Genomic DNA, 15,906 nt, shown 5'->3' with positions numbered 1-15,906 from the left:
ACTGAGACATTTGGGAGGATGGGTGGAGATGAGTTATAGTGAAGCAAGGGAATAAAGGTTGAACCAGGGATAAAAAGAGAAATCCATTAGCTACAAATTTTCTGTGCAGTGAACATGCTTATATGTAAATTATTTTGAATTTCTCCAAATAATTTGTTGAAATAGTCCTAGTATATCCACTTCATTGGAATTAATCATATCCAAAATTTATATTTTGAGTCAAAAGTAGAGATTTTCCCCCAATTGTATAGACTGTCCTCATCAATCTTGTCTCCCAGTGTTTTTTTTTGTTTTTTTTTCTAAAACTGTGCAAACATTAGATGTCAATGTTTTAATCTTGGTCAATGTGATACTACAAAGAAATTGCTTTTATTCTGTTATTGTTCAGTTCAATTATCTCATATGTCCTTAAACCTTAATAGTCATTTGTTATTTCATTTTCCTCTGTGTTTTTTTTTTTCATTTCCCTTGGAATATTAGTATCTTTGTTACTGGTTTGTAAGAGATTATTTATGACTAAGGAATGTTAACCATTCGCCATGCATTGTAAATGAAATGCCGTGTTTTGTCTCCAACATCTTACTGTGATGTTTTAATTTTGGTTGTACAGAAGTTGTGTGTTGAAATATAATAATGTTCTGCTTTTAAAAAAAAAGGAGGGGAATCAGAAGTAGAGAACTGAAATTTGAAAAAAAAATAATAATAAGTGTTGGGGATTAGTGTATGGAGCCCAGAGGACATGGAGTAGCTGATTTGAACTTTTGGATATCTCTTGTTGAGGGGTGAGTAACTTGAGGGACAAGAAAAGAAAGAAAAGAGATGAAGTGGGGTTGTATTCAGCAGTAGTAAATCTGGAGAATTTGTAGGAGAGCATGGGCTAAGATGCCAGGGTGGGAGGAGGTAAAAAGTGAGAGTTGGGTAAGTGAAGGTAGGTTGTAAGAGAGTGTGGGTAAGAGGAATGTCACCAACAGAAAACAAATTTGGAATATGGGACTCTGAGGAGAGCTGAGCAGGAATCATAAAAGTACATCATCTGACCCTGGAATGGATGGAGTGGGTGAGGCTGAGCTGTAATTGTTCCTAAGACAAGGGAGAGATAAACTGTAGTTGGCTGGTTGGTGGCAGAGTAGGTTGATGAACAGACTTACACCCAGAGGTGGGTGTGAGTTCTCTCCTGACCCCTTTTTTAATTTTTAAATGAAAGAGACCAGCTTTGTGTGTGTGTGTGTGTGTGTGTGTGTGTGTGAAGTAGGTGAGCAATAATTAGCAGCGGGTAGCTCTGACTCTTATTTTCTTAAACTGAGAGCATCAGAATTGCCTTTGCAATGACCTACATTAGCCACAGGAAGCTCTATAACTCATGTCCCCCATGCTTTGCTCCTCAATTTGCTTTGCTTGATGTGCAGGGAGATTTAGTGAGTCGGAGTGGCAAGCCCCCCGGGAAAGCCTGGGGAGTTTAGTGCTGACACTGCATTTAGTGCCACGATTGCAGCCTTTTTACTGTGTGTAAAGGGCCATTCATTTACTCTAATGTATACTTCCCAAACCCTTTATGAGGTGTTCTCTTGAGATTTCTTATTCTACTTGGTGTTGGTGCAAAATGTCTATTTTGGAGTAGATCCAAAAAATCAGTAAGTGGAAGATACTCTATAGCTATCTTTTGCCATTGTGTCTCTACGACCTTTAAAAAGTGTGTTACTTGAAACACCACTACCTAATACTTTTTAAAAGTTCCGTTGGCGTTTTTGTTGTTTATTTTAAAAATATTGGCTGTGCAGCTGGTAACACCAACTTAAATTACCAGCATGGTCAGACATGTTTATCAGTTGTAAGAAGAACTTTGCTTTTTGCAGAAATGTTTTAAATATACACCTTACTTCCTGCTCATGAATGACGGTCAACCAGAAAATCACAACAAATATAGGATATTCTTATTACATAGTTTGCTCCTTAATGACCATAGTATATAGCTGAATTTGTGGCAGGCCCTTTCGGTGGACTAGAAGAAGTCCAATTGCAACTGGGGAAATGTGTGGGAGAAAATTCTAAGTAGTTTCCACTGGCTGTGTTCAGAATGACATAATTATTGCTTTAATAGTGATCTTTTTGATTGGACATTTCATTTCTGAAGGCCAAAAAAATGTCAAAAACATAAATCTGATTGGTCCCCGTGGGAGAAGGAAGAGTATATGTAATTTCACAGATGGCTTCTGGAATTAGGGTCGTATTTTCTCCTGCCAGGAATTTTGCCCACTGGTGTTGAAAATTATTGGCAAATGATATTTTAGTGATAAACCCGATTTTTGTCAGTTCCATGGTTTCTCTTAAAAAGAAATCAGAAGATCTAACTGCTTTGATTCATATTTTTCCATGTCAACCATGGAGCTGGATAGAGCTTTCTTCTTCAGGCGGGTTATTTCCTCTCTGCCTGGTCTTAATCACTGCTTTGTGTCCTCATGTTATCTGCCTGGCTCCTGTAGGACTTTGAATTTGTGATTCAGCTTTAAATTTCGTAGGTGGATGACTCAGAATTCTGTTCCACAGCTCCGGTCCCCATCCAGCTTCTCATCCCATCTATAGTATCTATGCATTCTTTCTGCCCAGAAATCCCATTGACACCCAAATCACAACATACTACAAGTTTTTTCATTATTTCTTTCCTGCCTTCTCTTTCCAGCTTCGCTGCTATCCTCCTTGCTTTCTCAAAGTTGAATTGTCTGAGTCTTTCTCTTTTGCTTCCATATCTAAAGGCTATCAAGAGTTACTTCTTCCTTCTTAGCATGCTTTCATCTGCCCACATTCCTTACACTCGGTCTCTACATCCACCCACCATCCTCATGCAGGTGCAATCGATCCAGGTAGATCACCAGCCTCTAGGCAGCTTGCTGGATTTCTAGTTTCTGCTCCTATCTGTTTTCCAGGCAGGGACAAGAGTAGGCTTAAGCAGATTCCATTTTTACTTGGTCACTTTCCCCTTCAAAAAGCTGCTGTGATTTCCCATCTCTCATTATACCAAATGGAACTCTTCTGTCTTCCAAAGGCTTTACCTGTTGCCGCCACAAATACATTCTTACCAACTAAAGTTTATATTTCTTGGCTTGGATTCATTCACATCTCTTAGCCTGCTGGTTCCCATTCTATAGGTCTTTGCATATCGGTATCTTCCCTTCTTTGCTAGTTTCTGACCTCATTTGATATCCACCTTACATTTCCTCTCCTCCTCAAAGCATATGCTTGCTCATTCTAGTAGATGTTAATTATTCTTTTGCTCTGCATTCTGCCTAACTTGTACGTTGGGGTTAGCAGAGTGGAGTAGTTCAGAGCATGGGCACGCTTGAATTTAGCCACTGCCATGTACTGACTATGCGTTCTTAGGTCTTGCTGAGCCTCCATTATCTGAAATGCAAGCAAGGTATTAATAACAACACTGGTCTCCTTGGATTGTTATGATTAAATGTGATAACAAATAAATGTTTGGCACTCAGAAACCCACAGGCCAGTATCTCAGAGAACATCTCCAGCCATCCCACATGCCTACGAAGTGCAGTTATGCACTCTTTGAAGGGGAGAATCTGATTTTCCTCATCTTTGTACTCTGATGCCTTAGACCATGCCTGGCAAAGATTAATTATTCGATGATATTTGTTGAAAAATGAAGATAGGGTATGTTCATGAATTGATTACAAGGATTAATTATTGTGATTTTTATTGCTATTATTTCACAATTTTTTGCCATTACACCATGAACAAGAAGGAATATGTACAGTAAAGTGCATTTTCCAACTATGAGTATTTTTGGGGAAGTGTGTCTTAGGGTAACTGCAGCTTCTTGATTACCTTCTAAAGGCAGTGACAGGAAGTTTGAGGATATTTCATTCTTTTGTATTCTTTGCTTCTTTTTTGCCTTTCATTCCTCTGTCATCTACTTAGGGATTCATTATATATTCATCATAGCTGCATATAAATAATATGTAAATTAATATTCATGACATTTTGGATTTTTTTTTGTTTTTTTGCTTTATTTTTGGAATTTGGGTCAGAGGGGGGTTCTTCATTTCTCAGTGTTTCCATTTTCTTAGTTTCCAATTGAGAGCATGAAACAGGCAAATTTAATCATTGGTAACTGGTGACAGTATTCTCCGAACTCATTGTATTTGCAAATATTTCTGGCATCATCACCATTGGCATCACCATCCCCACTAACGTGGAAATTAAATTTCATTCAGATAAATTTTCCCAAGAACTTGCCGTGGTGTTACCTACTATTTCATGTGTTCATAGACATCTTTTGCTTTGGAAAGGGAAAGTGCCAGGATAAGCACTATTGTGTTCAGTATGTAGATGAACGTTTTATAGAGATAGGATTGTACTGGAGACAAAATTAATTGTGACAGTTTGGGAGGAGTTTTACAGAAAAAGAAGATTAACATGTTAGGTCTTTAGTGGCTGTCTTCCCTGATGCATATAATGCTAGGCAAAATGAAATCTATGTGCCCAGGCTCAGTGGAGGAATGTTTACTGAGTCCATAGAAATTTGAGCAGGGCACATCTCTAAGGGTTTATGACAGCCTATATTCTTTCCTCAGTGTGGGGATGAATTGGTGCATTATCGTCTAAATTGGAAGTCATGGTGAAAGTTCTTTTTTGATTCTCTTATTTATTTATTTATTTATTTATTTATTTGTTGTTTATTTGTTAAGAAACTTGCATAGAAAGTGTCTTGCTTATTCTGAAGTTGCTATTATTCTTCAGACCAGAACAGATTATACCATTGTATTTCTTCAAATATTTATGAATACATAAAAAGGAAGATATTTATATAGCGTGAGACCAGATCTAACTTCATTTGTTTCTTTGATTCTTCGACATAGGCTACGTAATACAACCTGTTGTGGTAAAAAAGTCACATTTTCAAGCTTTTGAATGATTTTTGCAATGATAATACAGAAAAGTTATTTTTATATATTCACATTTTTTTCTTTTCCTCCAAGGAAACCAACATGTCTGACAAAAGTGACTTAAAAGCTGAGCTAGAGCGCAAAAAACAGCGCTTAGCACAGATAAGAGAAGAGAAGAAACGGAAGGAAGAAGAGAGGAAAAAGAAAGAGGTAAATACTGGGTATTGGGGTGTTGCAGGGAAAAAGGAAATCACTTGATTCTAAGGGACTGGTCAAATGATTAAGAGGATGCTCTAGAAGAATCCTTCTAGGATCTCTGAATAAAATGAACGGGTATCTGCATACACAGAGTAACGAGATCATTGTCACCTGCTGTGTCCTGGCCAAGCACCACCTATGCTCCAGAGGTCTCCAAGCCCCAGGTTCACCTTAGACTTGAATAGCACCTGAAAGTGGTCCGTGAAATCTCTATTGTTAGAAATTTCTTAACCTTTCTGTATCTTGGTTTCCTATCCTTAAAATAGGAATACTAATATATATATTTTTGTGGGGTTGTGAGAATTAAAAGAGTTAATCTTGTAAAGCACTTGGTAGTACCCAGGCTCTGGTAAGTGTTTAATATGTGTTAGGGCTCTTAAAAAGTATTTATTTATGTATTTATTTATGTATTTATTTATATTTTAGAGGGAATCTTTTTTTTTTAGTCTAGTTTTGAGAGAGAGAGAGAGCAAGAGAGCATGCTCGTGCATGAGTGGGGGAAGGGCAGAGAGAAAAAGGGAGATTCAGACCCAAAACAGGCTCCAGGCTCTGAGCTGTCAGCACAGAGCCCGATGCAGGGCTCAAACTCATGAACTGAGAGATCATGACCAGAGCCAAAGTTGGATGCCCAACTCACTGAGACACCCAGGGACCCCAAGAGAAAGAATCTTAAGCAAGCTCCATGCTCAGCATGGAGCCTGATGAGGGTCTTGATCCTACAGGCTGTGGGATCATGAATTGAGCCAAAATCAAGGGTCGGACACTCAACCGACTGAACAATCCAGGAGCCCCAATATATGTTAGTTTTAAGAAAAAAATTTTGCAAAACTACTAGCCTGGGGTGCCTGGCTGGCTCAGTTGGTTGAATGTCTGACTTCAGCTCTGGTCATGATCACACAGTTCGTGAGTTCGAGCCTCGCATTAGGCTCTGTGCTGACAGTGCGGAGCCTGCTTTGGATCCTCTGTGTCCCTCTCTCTCTGCCCCTCCCCTGCTTGCAAGCTCTTTCTCTCAAAAATAAGCAAACATTAAAACACACACACACACACACACACACACACACACACACACACACAAACTACTAGCCAGAACATTTTAGGAGAACAATAGAAAAATGATGCCAATGGATCTCCATGGTTTCCTAAGGGATGTGTGTTTTTCAGCATAAACAAGGATCCTAGGTCTGATAGAGGGAAAGCAGTATGTCCCCCTCTTGGGGAGAGGGTAGGTAGTATGGTAGTAGACTCTGCTCCATGGACATAGAATTATGACATTTTGAAACTAGAAGAGATTTTAGAGGCTTTCTACTGACACCCCTCGTTATGCCCACAAAGTAGCAGAAACCCAGAGATGAAATATCACTTTCTGTCTGCCACACCCAGAATCCAGGGCTCTGGATTCCCAGTTCAGTGCGTTGCTGTCATGTCATGTTTTCTTCTCCTAGCTCAATCCAACAAATAATTTATTTTTAATTCTCCAATTTGTTGCGGTCATGTAGAAATAGCCCACATCTTGTACAGAAACCAGATGCCAAAGGTGGTTTGGAATAGTTTTCTGAGAAGGAAACTTTATGTGTGATATACTCGTGTGTTTAGAAACCAGAGCTGTCCCATACTTGGAGTCTTTCTGTAAGGAAAAAGAAAATGTCTTTTGATGCCTTACAATCTAGATAGGCTCTGTTTCATACTATAAGGGTGGGAGACCAAGGTAACAGATTTGTAACAATTATTTCCCAACAAAGTAAAACATAATTGCAATTGTGTTTTAGCCTCCTGCCAGCTCACATCTCTCCCGTTCCATTACACTTTGATTGATGCCACAGTCTTATTTGTCCTTGACAGTGCACATAATGTTTTTCTCTTGGTGATCTTTGCTATTATGTATGCAGTCTTTGAGTGAAGTAGAGGTGAGAGTTGACAAGGAATGGCTATTCATTTCCAGGCAAAGCCAAAAAAGGCATTAGGTTATTATGCTTCCTTTCCTTCAAATGTCAACACTTACTATAGTTTTATAGCACCTGTTATCCTTTACTAATAACCAGTTTCCTTTTAAACTGACATTCTAACATTCAACTTGGATTTCATAGGATTACTACAAAATGTGATGTGGTATGGGAAATCCGGTTCCAAATTATGCTGTCTGCCTTGTCTTTGTCACTTCACCCATGGAGGTGGGGTGGGGGGCGCGCGGGGAATTGCAGGCAAACAAGGCTGATCGAAACAGGCCATCCTTTCTGTTTTTGTACCCGGCAGCTTTGCCCGATGGAGATTTGGCCCGTTACACAGCAGATGGAGCCCTAGGAGGTTGCCAGTGGCAGGTGGTAGGGAATGTGGTACACCTGGGCTCTGTATTTTCTGGGCCTGGAATTAAAGCAACGGTCTTAGTTTCCTTGTTTCCACAGAGTTAAGCCTGTCATATCCTGACCTTGCTCCATGGGCTCCCGTGGCAGTACAGAGCCCTCACTCTCCATCTCAAAGGTTTTGATTCGAAAGGTCCGACCGGGGCCAGACTTTGCGATTCATTGGATGACACCATCCTTAAAGCCTGTCTTGTTCCTCAGCAACCCGTTTCCCCCTGCAAAAGATCTTTCCTTAATTGGGTCAGAGTAACTTTTGTAGACTGTGATGAGTTGGTTTGTCTGAGCAGACTTTGCCGTAAGACAGAAGCGGGGAAATTCAGTGATTTTGCCCCAAGGCTTTTGAGGTGATGTGGCTGGGAAACCTGGCTCTGCCCTTCACAGAATGGCCTTGAGTGAGTATGAGACCCTTCTGACCTTGTTCTCCCTTGTGTAAAATGGGGAAAATATTGGTGCCTACCTCACAGAGTTCTGTGAGGATGTAAGGAGAACATAAGGCACAGAGGAACTGGTCAGTAAGAAGCAGTGGTTATTCTGCTCTTGAGATTGGCAACCAGAATAGGAGAATGCAACCCCGTACGGTTGGCTACATACATTTATCAGGATCCTGCTGATGAGGCCGTTTTCCAAAAATACTGTTATTGGACGGATCTTATAATTCAAGTCTTCCAGTTTCCTGGAATTATAGCATTTTGTAGCTGCAAGAAACCTGGAATTTTCAAATGAGGATACTGGGCCCCAGAAGTCAAAGCCTTAAGGGTAGCCGCCCTTATCTCCAGTCTCAGGAAGGATCCCCTCTTTCAGCCCGTGGCCCTAAACAGAAACCTGGGGTCATTCTTTTACTACCCCTTCTCCAACTTATAGTGGTCATCAGATCCTGGATGGACAAGACAGCACTTTCTTTTCTCCCCCATCTTCTTTCTCCTTAAATCCACATTCTGGCCAGTCTCAGTTACTTACATATCCCGTATGGGCCACACTCTCTCTTGACAGGGAGTTTGTGAATATTTACTTACTGCTTGTACCATTCTCCTACTTCTCTCTATTGTCCTTCTCCTGACTGTTAACTACCTGTCTTTCAGTTCTCACCTCAAACATCACTTCCTCCAGAAAACCTTCTCTTATACCTTTCTCCCACCATGACTAGTTAGTCCAGCCCCTATCCTTGACCTCATCAAACCAGTTAGCACAAAGCAGTATGTTTGCATCTTCACTCGTCTTTCTCTCCTAAGAGAGGGCAGGCGTTTGAGGACAGGGCTGGTGTTTTTCAGGTGAATGTCTAGCACAGATCCTGCCACCTAGCAGGACTTCAATAAAGGGTTAAACAAAGAATGATTGAGTGCGTGAGTGAACACAGCAACTAGTTAGCACTAGTCTGAGATGCTGGTCACAGACACCTTTTCCAAACATCTGGAATTCTTTCCTGAAAATATCCTTGGAAATTCTGATCTTGAGTCTATGGGATGCCCCAGTCAACTGTCACTGACTCCTGAGTTTTAAGATTGTCTAGTTTTTGTGGTGTTTGTAGAGTGTTAGCAATAGCCTTAACTTATAGGCTTGATTTTTAACTTTATTTAAGCTTATATTTTAAATGACACAAATTTAGAATAAAAATGAAACAAAATGCTTCTTAATGCCAATCTGAGTGACTATTTTTTTACCAGGACTGAAAACTGGTGTGAGTTAGGACCACCTAGGTTGATTATCTCCACAGAATCCAGAAAGCTATACATGTATAAAATTACCACTCTGTGCTTCTTTGGATGTCAACTGTTTTCTTGGTTGTGGTATTATGGATGAAATCTGATTTCAAAATAAATATAGTGGCCACCATTTCAGATTCAGTCCCAACTTCATGAAAAATTAGCTTTAATGCAATGAGGTGTCCTTAATGGGGCCACCCTGAAGTTTCGTCCTGTCCTTGACCTTCTGCTGGATTGCTGTAAGGTAGGACAGACAGAGGTTTCCTGGCCTGTCCTCACTTGTTCCTCTAATAACTATGGAGCTGTCTTTGAAAAAGTGACTGACAGTTCTCAGCTGACAAATTTGCTTTCTTTGATTTTCCTCCCTGGGTCTCAGCTGTGATTACTCTTTGCAAACAGAAATATCGTTTTCTGGGAAAGACACCTAGCACATTTTTTAATTGCTAGCACTGCGAAATCACTCCTATTGAGTCATTAAAATATATTAGGATTCTACAGTAATTACATGGAGAAAATCAAAAGTTTTGTGACTAGAGCACTTGGTATAACTAACTGCCTTGGATGTAGTATCACTCTGTTTAGTTTAAGGTACTAATTGGTAACAGATAGGAATTGCCTTTATTTCTAATAAGCCCCAGTTACCTAAGTTTGCATTTTCCTTGTCACCTCTGAGTGCCGATAGCTTTCTTAAGCTTTTGTTACATCTAGATGGACATTTGTCCTTACTAATATATGTCACTATATTGCCTTCTTCCTTAAGAATTAAAGAAGGTGGAAGGCAGAGAATGAGTTGTAGAGGCACCTGTATGAAAAGGAATGAAATTTTGGAGGAGGAGTTCAGGTGTGCTGTTTTTGCACAGTGTATGGTTATGCATGCTGATGTGTGACATGCCCTCTATGTGTTTCTTAAATGTTTAATGCTTAAAGAATAAATTTAAAAAAAAATCTGTGCCTTTCTGCATAGGACATACATGACAGAAAGTTTTAGATAATATACTCTAAGTTTATTGGAAAGGAAAGGATTAGGCAGATCTTCTTCGGTTCACTCTATTTAAGCTCCATTAGAACCTCCTTGTCTCATTACCATTGACACTCTGTTGTCCTTCACTATGTTTTTGTTAAAAGAATGAGGAAAGGTTAATGACTCTTTTTGTTGCTAGGATATAGCAATGACTCTGTTATGAACACTGGGTCACTGAAAGTTTAGAGGACTCCTAACAGTGCTGTTGTAAAGACGCTTGCTGAACAGAGTGCAGTTGGCGGAAGGATGTAGAATTCTGAGATTCTATAGTTATAGAATAACAATTACCAAAGGGAGATAATTGTTCATTTATTCAATACATTAAAAAAAATTTTAATGTTAAATTTTGAGAGAGAGAGACAGACAGAACACGAGTGGGGTAGGGGCAGCGAGGGAGACACAGAATCCGAAGCAGGCTCCAGGCTCTGAGCTGTCAGCACAGAGCCTGACATGAGGCTCAAACTCTTGAACTGAGAGCTAATGACCGGAGCTCAAGTTAGACACTTAACCTCTCAGCTTTACTGTGAGGATATAGTGGTGAACAAAATAAACACATATCTGCTCTCAGTAAAGCTGAAAGTCCAGTGATGGCTAAACTCTCCACTGTAAAATCATATTGTTTCATACTGGGTTCCTAAGATGGATTTTGCTTATCTTAGTTTTTCCATTTGTATTTCAGTAACTTCTATGGTAATTCCCTTTTGTTTGATTTCCTCCTTCCTTTTTTTAACTTTCTGATATGTGAATGTTGATATAGATCCTCACTCTGCAAGGTCCTCCTTCCTATTTTAGTTCTATCTTTGCCTCTGTTGTGCGCATACACTTTGGAACTTTCTTCAATAAGTTTAAATGTTAAAATTGGAAAAGAATGTGAACTTTGCTATCTTCACGGATAGAGATTAAACTGTCATTTCAGAATTTTGGGCTAGGTGAGAGTGCCAGAAAGCCTCTAGTGCTCTCATTAGCCTTCATCAACCCCCACAATGACAGTTTTTCCTCAAATGACAGGTAGACTTCAAATATGAGAGCATTTTAAGCCTGAGATGAATAATAACAAAAGTGTCGAGCCCAGCATTATGTGCAGAGATGCATTTTGCTTATAATCATTGTGTAGGTTGTCATCTGGAAGTAAAAGTTGCATGGACTTTTTCTGCTTCAGATGCCACGATGTAAATTATGCTTTGGTGCTTTGAAATGTACCCGGCTACCCTTGAAGCAGATAATATACCTGTTAGGGTACCCAACTTGCCCCTCGGGAGGAGGGTGTGTTTGGTAACTGGATAATTGGCTTTGACAACCTTAAGATAGCTTCACTTTTGTAAACTCTCAAAGCTTTATCATGAAGCAGGATGTTACCATGTTTCAGATGTGGGATAAATGCCTTAAGTAATTAACTATGTTAGGAAATAGAAAAGACCTGAATGTTTAATTAGCCCAGAATCCCACCGATGACCTTCTTTAACCTGTATTTTGTTGTTCCTATCCTATAGAAAACACGAACCAGACATAAGATCTGTCTATATGAAGCCCTGTGTTTGTTTGACAGAATTTGGGAAACTTCTTCTGAATGATTTTTTTTTATTCTATATTTTTCTACAAGATAATTTTCTCCCTTGAGTTAATATATTTAATGGAAGCCTATGAAAATCAGAATTAAGTTACAACACTTAGATATCAATATTGCTCACATGCCTCAATAAATATTGTAGCATGGTTTATTTTAAACCATGGTAAACTTAGATTGCTGATACAGAGTGTATTTTACAGTTAGAGATTTCAGAACTAGTTTTATTTTTTAGTCAGATCCCAGTAATTCTTTGTTTTTGTAATTCCAACATGGGGCGTGAATATTATAAACACGCACTCATCAAGAATTGATAGATAGTATGTCTTCCCAGAAGGGACAATGGGGTTGAAAAAGGCAAACAATTAAAAAAAAGAATAATCCATATTATCCCAGCCAGAAATACTTAACTCTGATGGTTTCTTTCAAAACTGAGTGAGAGAAACTTTCATACCATGCGATAAAAGCAGGGGAAAGAAAACCTTCAAACAAAAGAGAAAGCACCGGGTTAGTAATTATTAAGTGGAGCAGTTGCAGTGTTTTTTCATCCTTTATACACATGATTATATCTATTTATGGCTTTTGCTTGGTCTTCACTGCCACGCATTTACCACTTTCAGTTTAAGCCAGGAAAAGCATATACTTAGTTCTGTTATTAACTTTTCTTACTGGCATCTACTCTTTTTAGGCTGATATGCAGCAAAAGAAAGAACCTGTTCAGGACGACTCTGATCTGGATCGCAAACGCAGAGAGACAGAGGCTCTTTTGCAAAGCATTGGTATATCACCGGAGCCCCCTCTAGGTACCTGAACGGTGTTACTGTTTTCTTAAATTTGACTTGCATGGGATTTACCATGTCCAGCGTTTACTGTTCTTTTATGTTTCTTTTATTTTTATTTTTGAAGAAATTCTGTGGCTTATGGTTCAGCTGTATTTATTTTTGGAATTGAGGGGGCTGGAAGGAGATGGAAAGACAGATTGCTGCTTATTGACTGATTATATGGTCAACCTTCTCTACTGTGTACTAGTAGATTATTTTATACTTGTTAAACGAGTTGCCACATGGTAAACACAAGAAATCTTGGAATCTTTTTCTTAAATTGTTCTTCATTTCCATCACTGAATCCTAGCCTCTCTCTGCCAACCTAAATACTGTGAATCTGGTTATGAATTTCATAACCACTACAGGCATAGAATTATTCCATGATGAAAATAGAAAGCTCAGTGGGAAATGTGAAGGAAAACTTAAAATAGTGACAAATTAACAGCTACTTAACAAGTTTAAATTTATTCAAGTCTATTGTAGATCTTGGTTTCACTGCTAATTGGCATTTTTATTGCAACACCCCTCCTCCAACTCATTCATTTGTAGTTAATTGTCCACAATCTCATTTTGTGACTAGGGTTTGGATATTGAATTATTTGGTTTATGTGTGTTGAAGGTAAACTTCTACATGATGTGTTTATTCTGTCACTTCATTGTGTACCTCTCATGTGATCATTTATTTTATTTCTCTTTATCCATTTGCTTTCCATACATTTCAGGATAATCCTGGGGTGTCTGTGAAACTACATGATAGCCAATATAGTAAAAAAAAAAAAAAAGACTTTAAAAATAATGCATATAAATAGATACAATATCAAGTCTTCATTTCAAAATAGTTTGTTTTTTTAAATCCCACCATTGGCTTTTATATTAAAATAAATTTTTATTTATTTCCATAGTTACTTAAACTAAGAATAAAAATTGTCCCATGTACAACAAAATGATAAGTATTTTATTAATATAAGTAAGAAAAAGCAATATGTAATAAGCTAATGAATTATTAAGTGTTACTGGATATAATTTAACATATACACACACAATTAAAACACCATAAAAAAGTATTTTATACTGACCCTCAGTTTGCATTAGGTAAAATCATATGTCTAACAATTATAGAAGGAGCCCCTACAAGATGTTGGTTACTTCGTTTAACTCCTTTATGGTATGGAAGATGTAACCTTTGGGATATTTGGCTGATGGACCTTCTTTGAGGAGCTGACAAACTTCTTAATACTTAGTTGACTTGTGACATAATGTAGACACTTTGCAGTAATCCATTATGTTTTTGCCTCAAAATAGCCTTTGAGATTCTGTTGCAGTGTGAACACTGGTTAAGCCCCATAGTCGTATGTCCTATTTTCTTCTATTCTAAATAAAGCCAGCAATTAAACTTTAAGAACAAAACAGTTAAATATCTCTAAACCATGACCACTATGGCCAAATTCTGAGCTATCCCTGCATTCCTGCCAGGGGACTTGGTGAGAGTGGCGCCCATTTTCAGTTTTCATTCATCTCTCCAACTTACCCTCTGACTTACTATGGAGGGTAATCAGTGAATTAATTATGGGAGCTCACGAAATTCCCAGTTTCATGACAGATCTGCCGTTGTGTTATAGGATTTGGACAAAATAGTTAAACCCTTTACTCTATTAAATAAATAAAAGGAAATTGCACATGATTGAAACCAAATGGGAATCTACACTTATGTATTGAAGTTTCTTTCTGCCCATATGGCTTCTTTGGCATGTGTGATATTGAGAATCCCCTGAATTTGTCTGGCCTGGAGCCATCTTGGCTATTTGGTGCAGCTTCTATCTGAAGGACGTTTGGCTTGTACCTGAAGGACAGAAAAAATATATATATACATTTACATTTCCTGTACCTTTTTTCTTTTCTTATCCTTGTGTCAGATTTTCAGCTTGCACTGACCTCAATCTTCGAACTTATTTCTCCGGTCTTTAGAATGGCTGTTTACTTTTGTGCCCATGGCAGTGCCTTCTAGCGCTGCCGCAGGCGAAGGGAAGCAAGTTCCGAACACAGTAAACAATACAATGGGATGAAACTATTCATTAAATGTAAAAATAAAGCCGCCTGGCATTTTCTTTTGTTTTGAAAAAGATTTTTAAATTACCAGGTTCAACATTTACTCTTTCTCTATCTGTCATTTAGTCTCACATAGTAAATGCAGTTTATATTCCACAGAGAATTGATTTCCCTCCAATGTAGACATACAACAGACTTTCCTCTCTCTCTTTGACGATTTAAAATTATTCAGAATTACTTATTCCATAATGTTTCAAAGTTTTATAGACACCCACTTTTTTAATAGGTCACATCTATACTAACAGAATAAAGTGGAGAATTGAAATTATCTGGATAGGTCACCCTAGAGAGATATTTGAGTTGAAATATCTGAATAGCTATTTTGATTCTCCATTTCACTTTGTTAAGGTGGACATGGCCTTAGAATCCCTAAGTTAATTCTGTCTAAATTCATTTCAAATTTTAATTTCCAAAATATGAAAAATTCACTTGACTTTCTTCCTTTTCTTTCCTTTTTTTTTTTTTTCCTTATCCCATCTTAATCTCTCCTGGCCATACAACCACTTTAATTTGGGCCCATTTGTTTTGATTTGTCTGACACTGCTCTTCTCCAGTGCAGTCGCTGCATTTTTTAACATGGGATACCTGTTATTTTCATTATTTAGTCCCAACCCCTATGTCTCCCTCTTCGAAATCAGTGAGCACTCCCAGTGAAGCTGGAAGCCAAGACTCAGGAGACCTGGGACCATTAACAAGGTAAGAACTGTCCCTCTAACAAAGGCCAGGGGGGATGTCAATATTATAAGAAAACAGAGGCCAAAAAACACCATGCCACTCTGTTGTGTGCTATTAAATGTCCATGCATCTGCATGTATACTCAGTCAGTTTATATTTAGATTTATGGTGGCTTGCTGTTTTAGTGGCATAGAAATGATTTTGAGCACTAGAAATGATAAACTTCTACCTTATTTTTCCTTGATTGGGCTAATTTAGCACCATGTGTCTTGTTTGACAAACACAACCACATCCATTAGCTTAGGCCTAAAAGAAAGAAAAGGATCAAAGGCAAGTGGAATATATATCCAGCTTCTTATTATTCTACTCTGGTTTGGTTTCCATGGGAATTTTTGTTAATAGAACACTAACATGTTCTAACCCTTAATTTAATTTTTTAAGCGTGGTGCTTATTGACTTAATAGTATTGACTAATTTGATAACTCAGTCCCCAAAGTGTTTTT

General features: G+C 38.3%; 1 protein-coding gene across 5 annotated transcripts in view; it reads left to right on the top strand.

Moving 5' to 3' along the window:
- The window catches only part of DYNC1I1 (dynein cytoplasmic 1 intermediate chain 1), a 314,344-nt gene that overhangs the window by 26,994 nt on the left and 271,444 nt on the right, over positions 1-15,906 (top strand). For 3 of the 5 annotated variants that reach the window (XM_058725021.1, XM_058725023.1, XM_058725020.1), the window contains exons 2-4: positions 4,992-5,108; positions 12,487-12,601; positions 15,283-15,424. In XM_058725021.1, the coding sequence (XP_058581004.1) occupies positions 5,001-5,108; positions 12,487-12,601; positions 15,283-15,424 (365 nt within the window). In that variant the 5' untranslated portion in view covers positions 4,992-5,000. The remainder of the gene's footprint in view (positions 1-4,991; positions 5,109-12,486; positions 12,602-15,282; positions 15,425-15,906) is intronic. The other 2 variants (XM_058725024.1, XM_058725022.1) reach the window with 1 other exon arrangement.

The sequence above is a fragment of the Neofelis nebulosa genome, chromosome 4 (genome assembly GCF_028018385.1).
Source record: "Neofelis nebulosa isolate mNeoNeb1 chromosome 4, mNeoNeb1.pri, whole genome shotgun sequence".
Lineage (NCBI taxonomy): Eukaryota > Metazoa > Chordata > Mammalia > Carnivora > Felidae > Neofelis > Neofelis nebulosa.
This window is presented reverse-complemented; position numbering and strand designations above follow the sequence as displayed.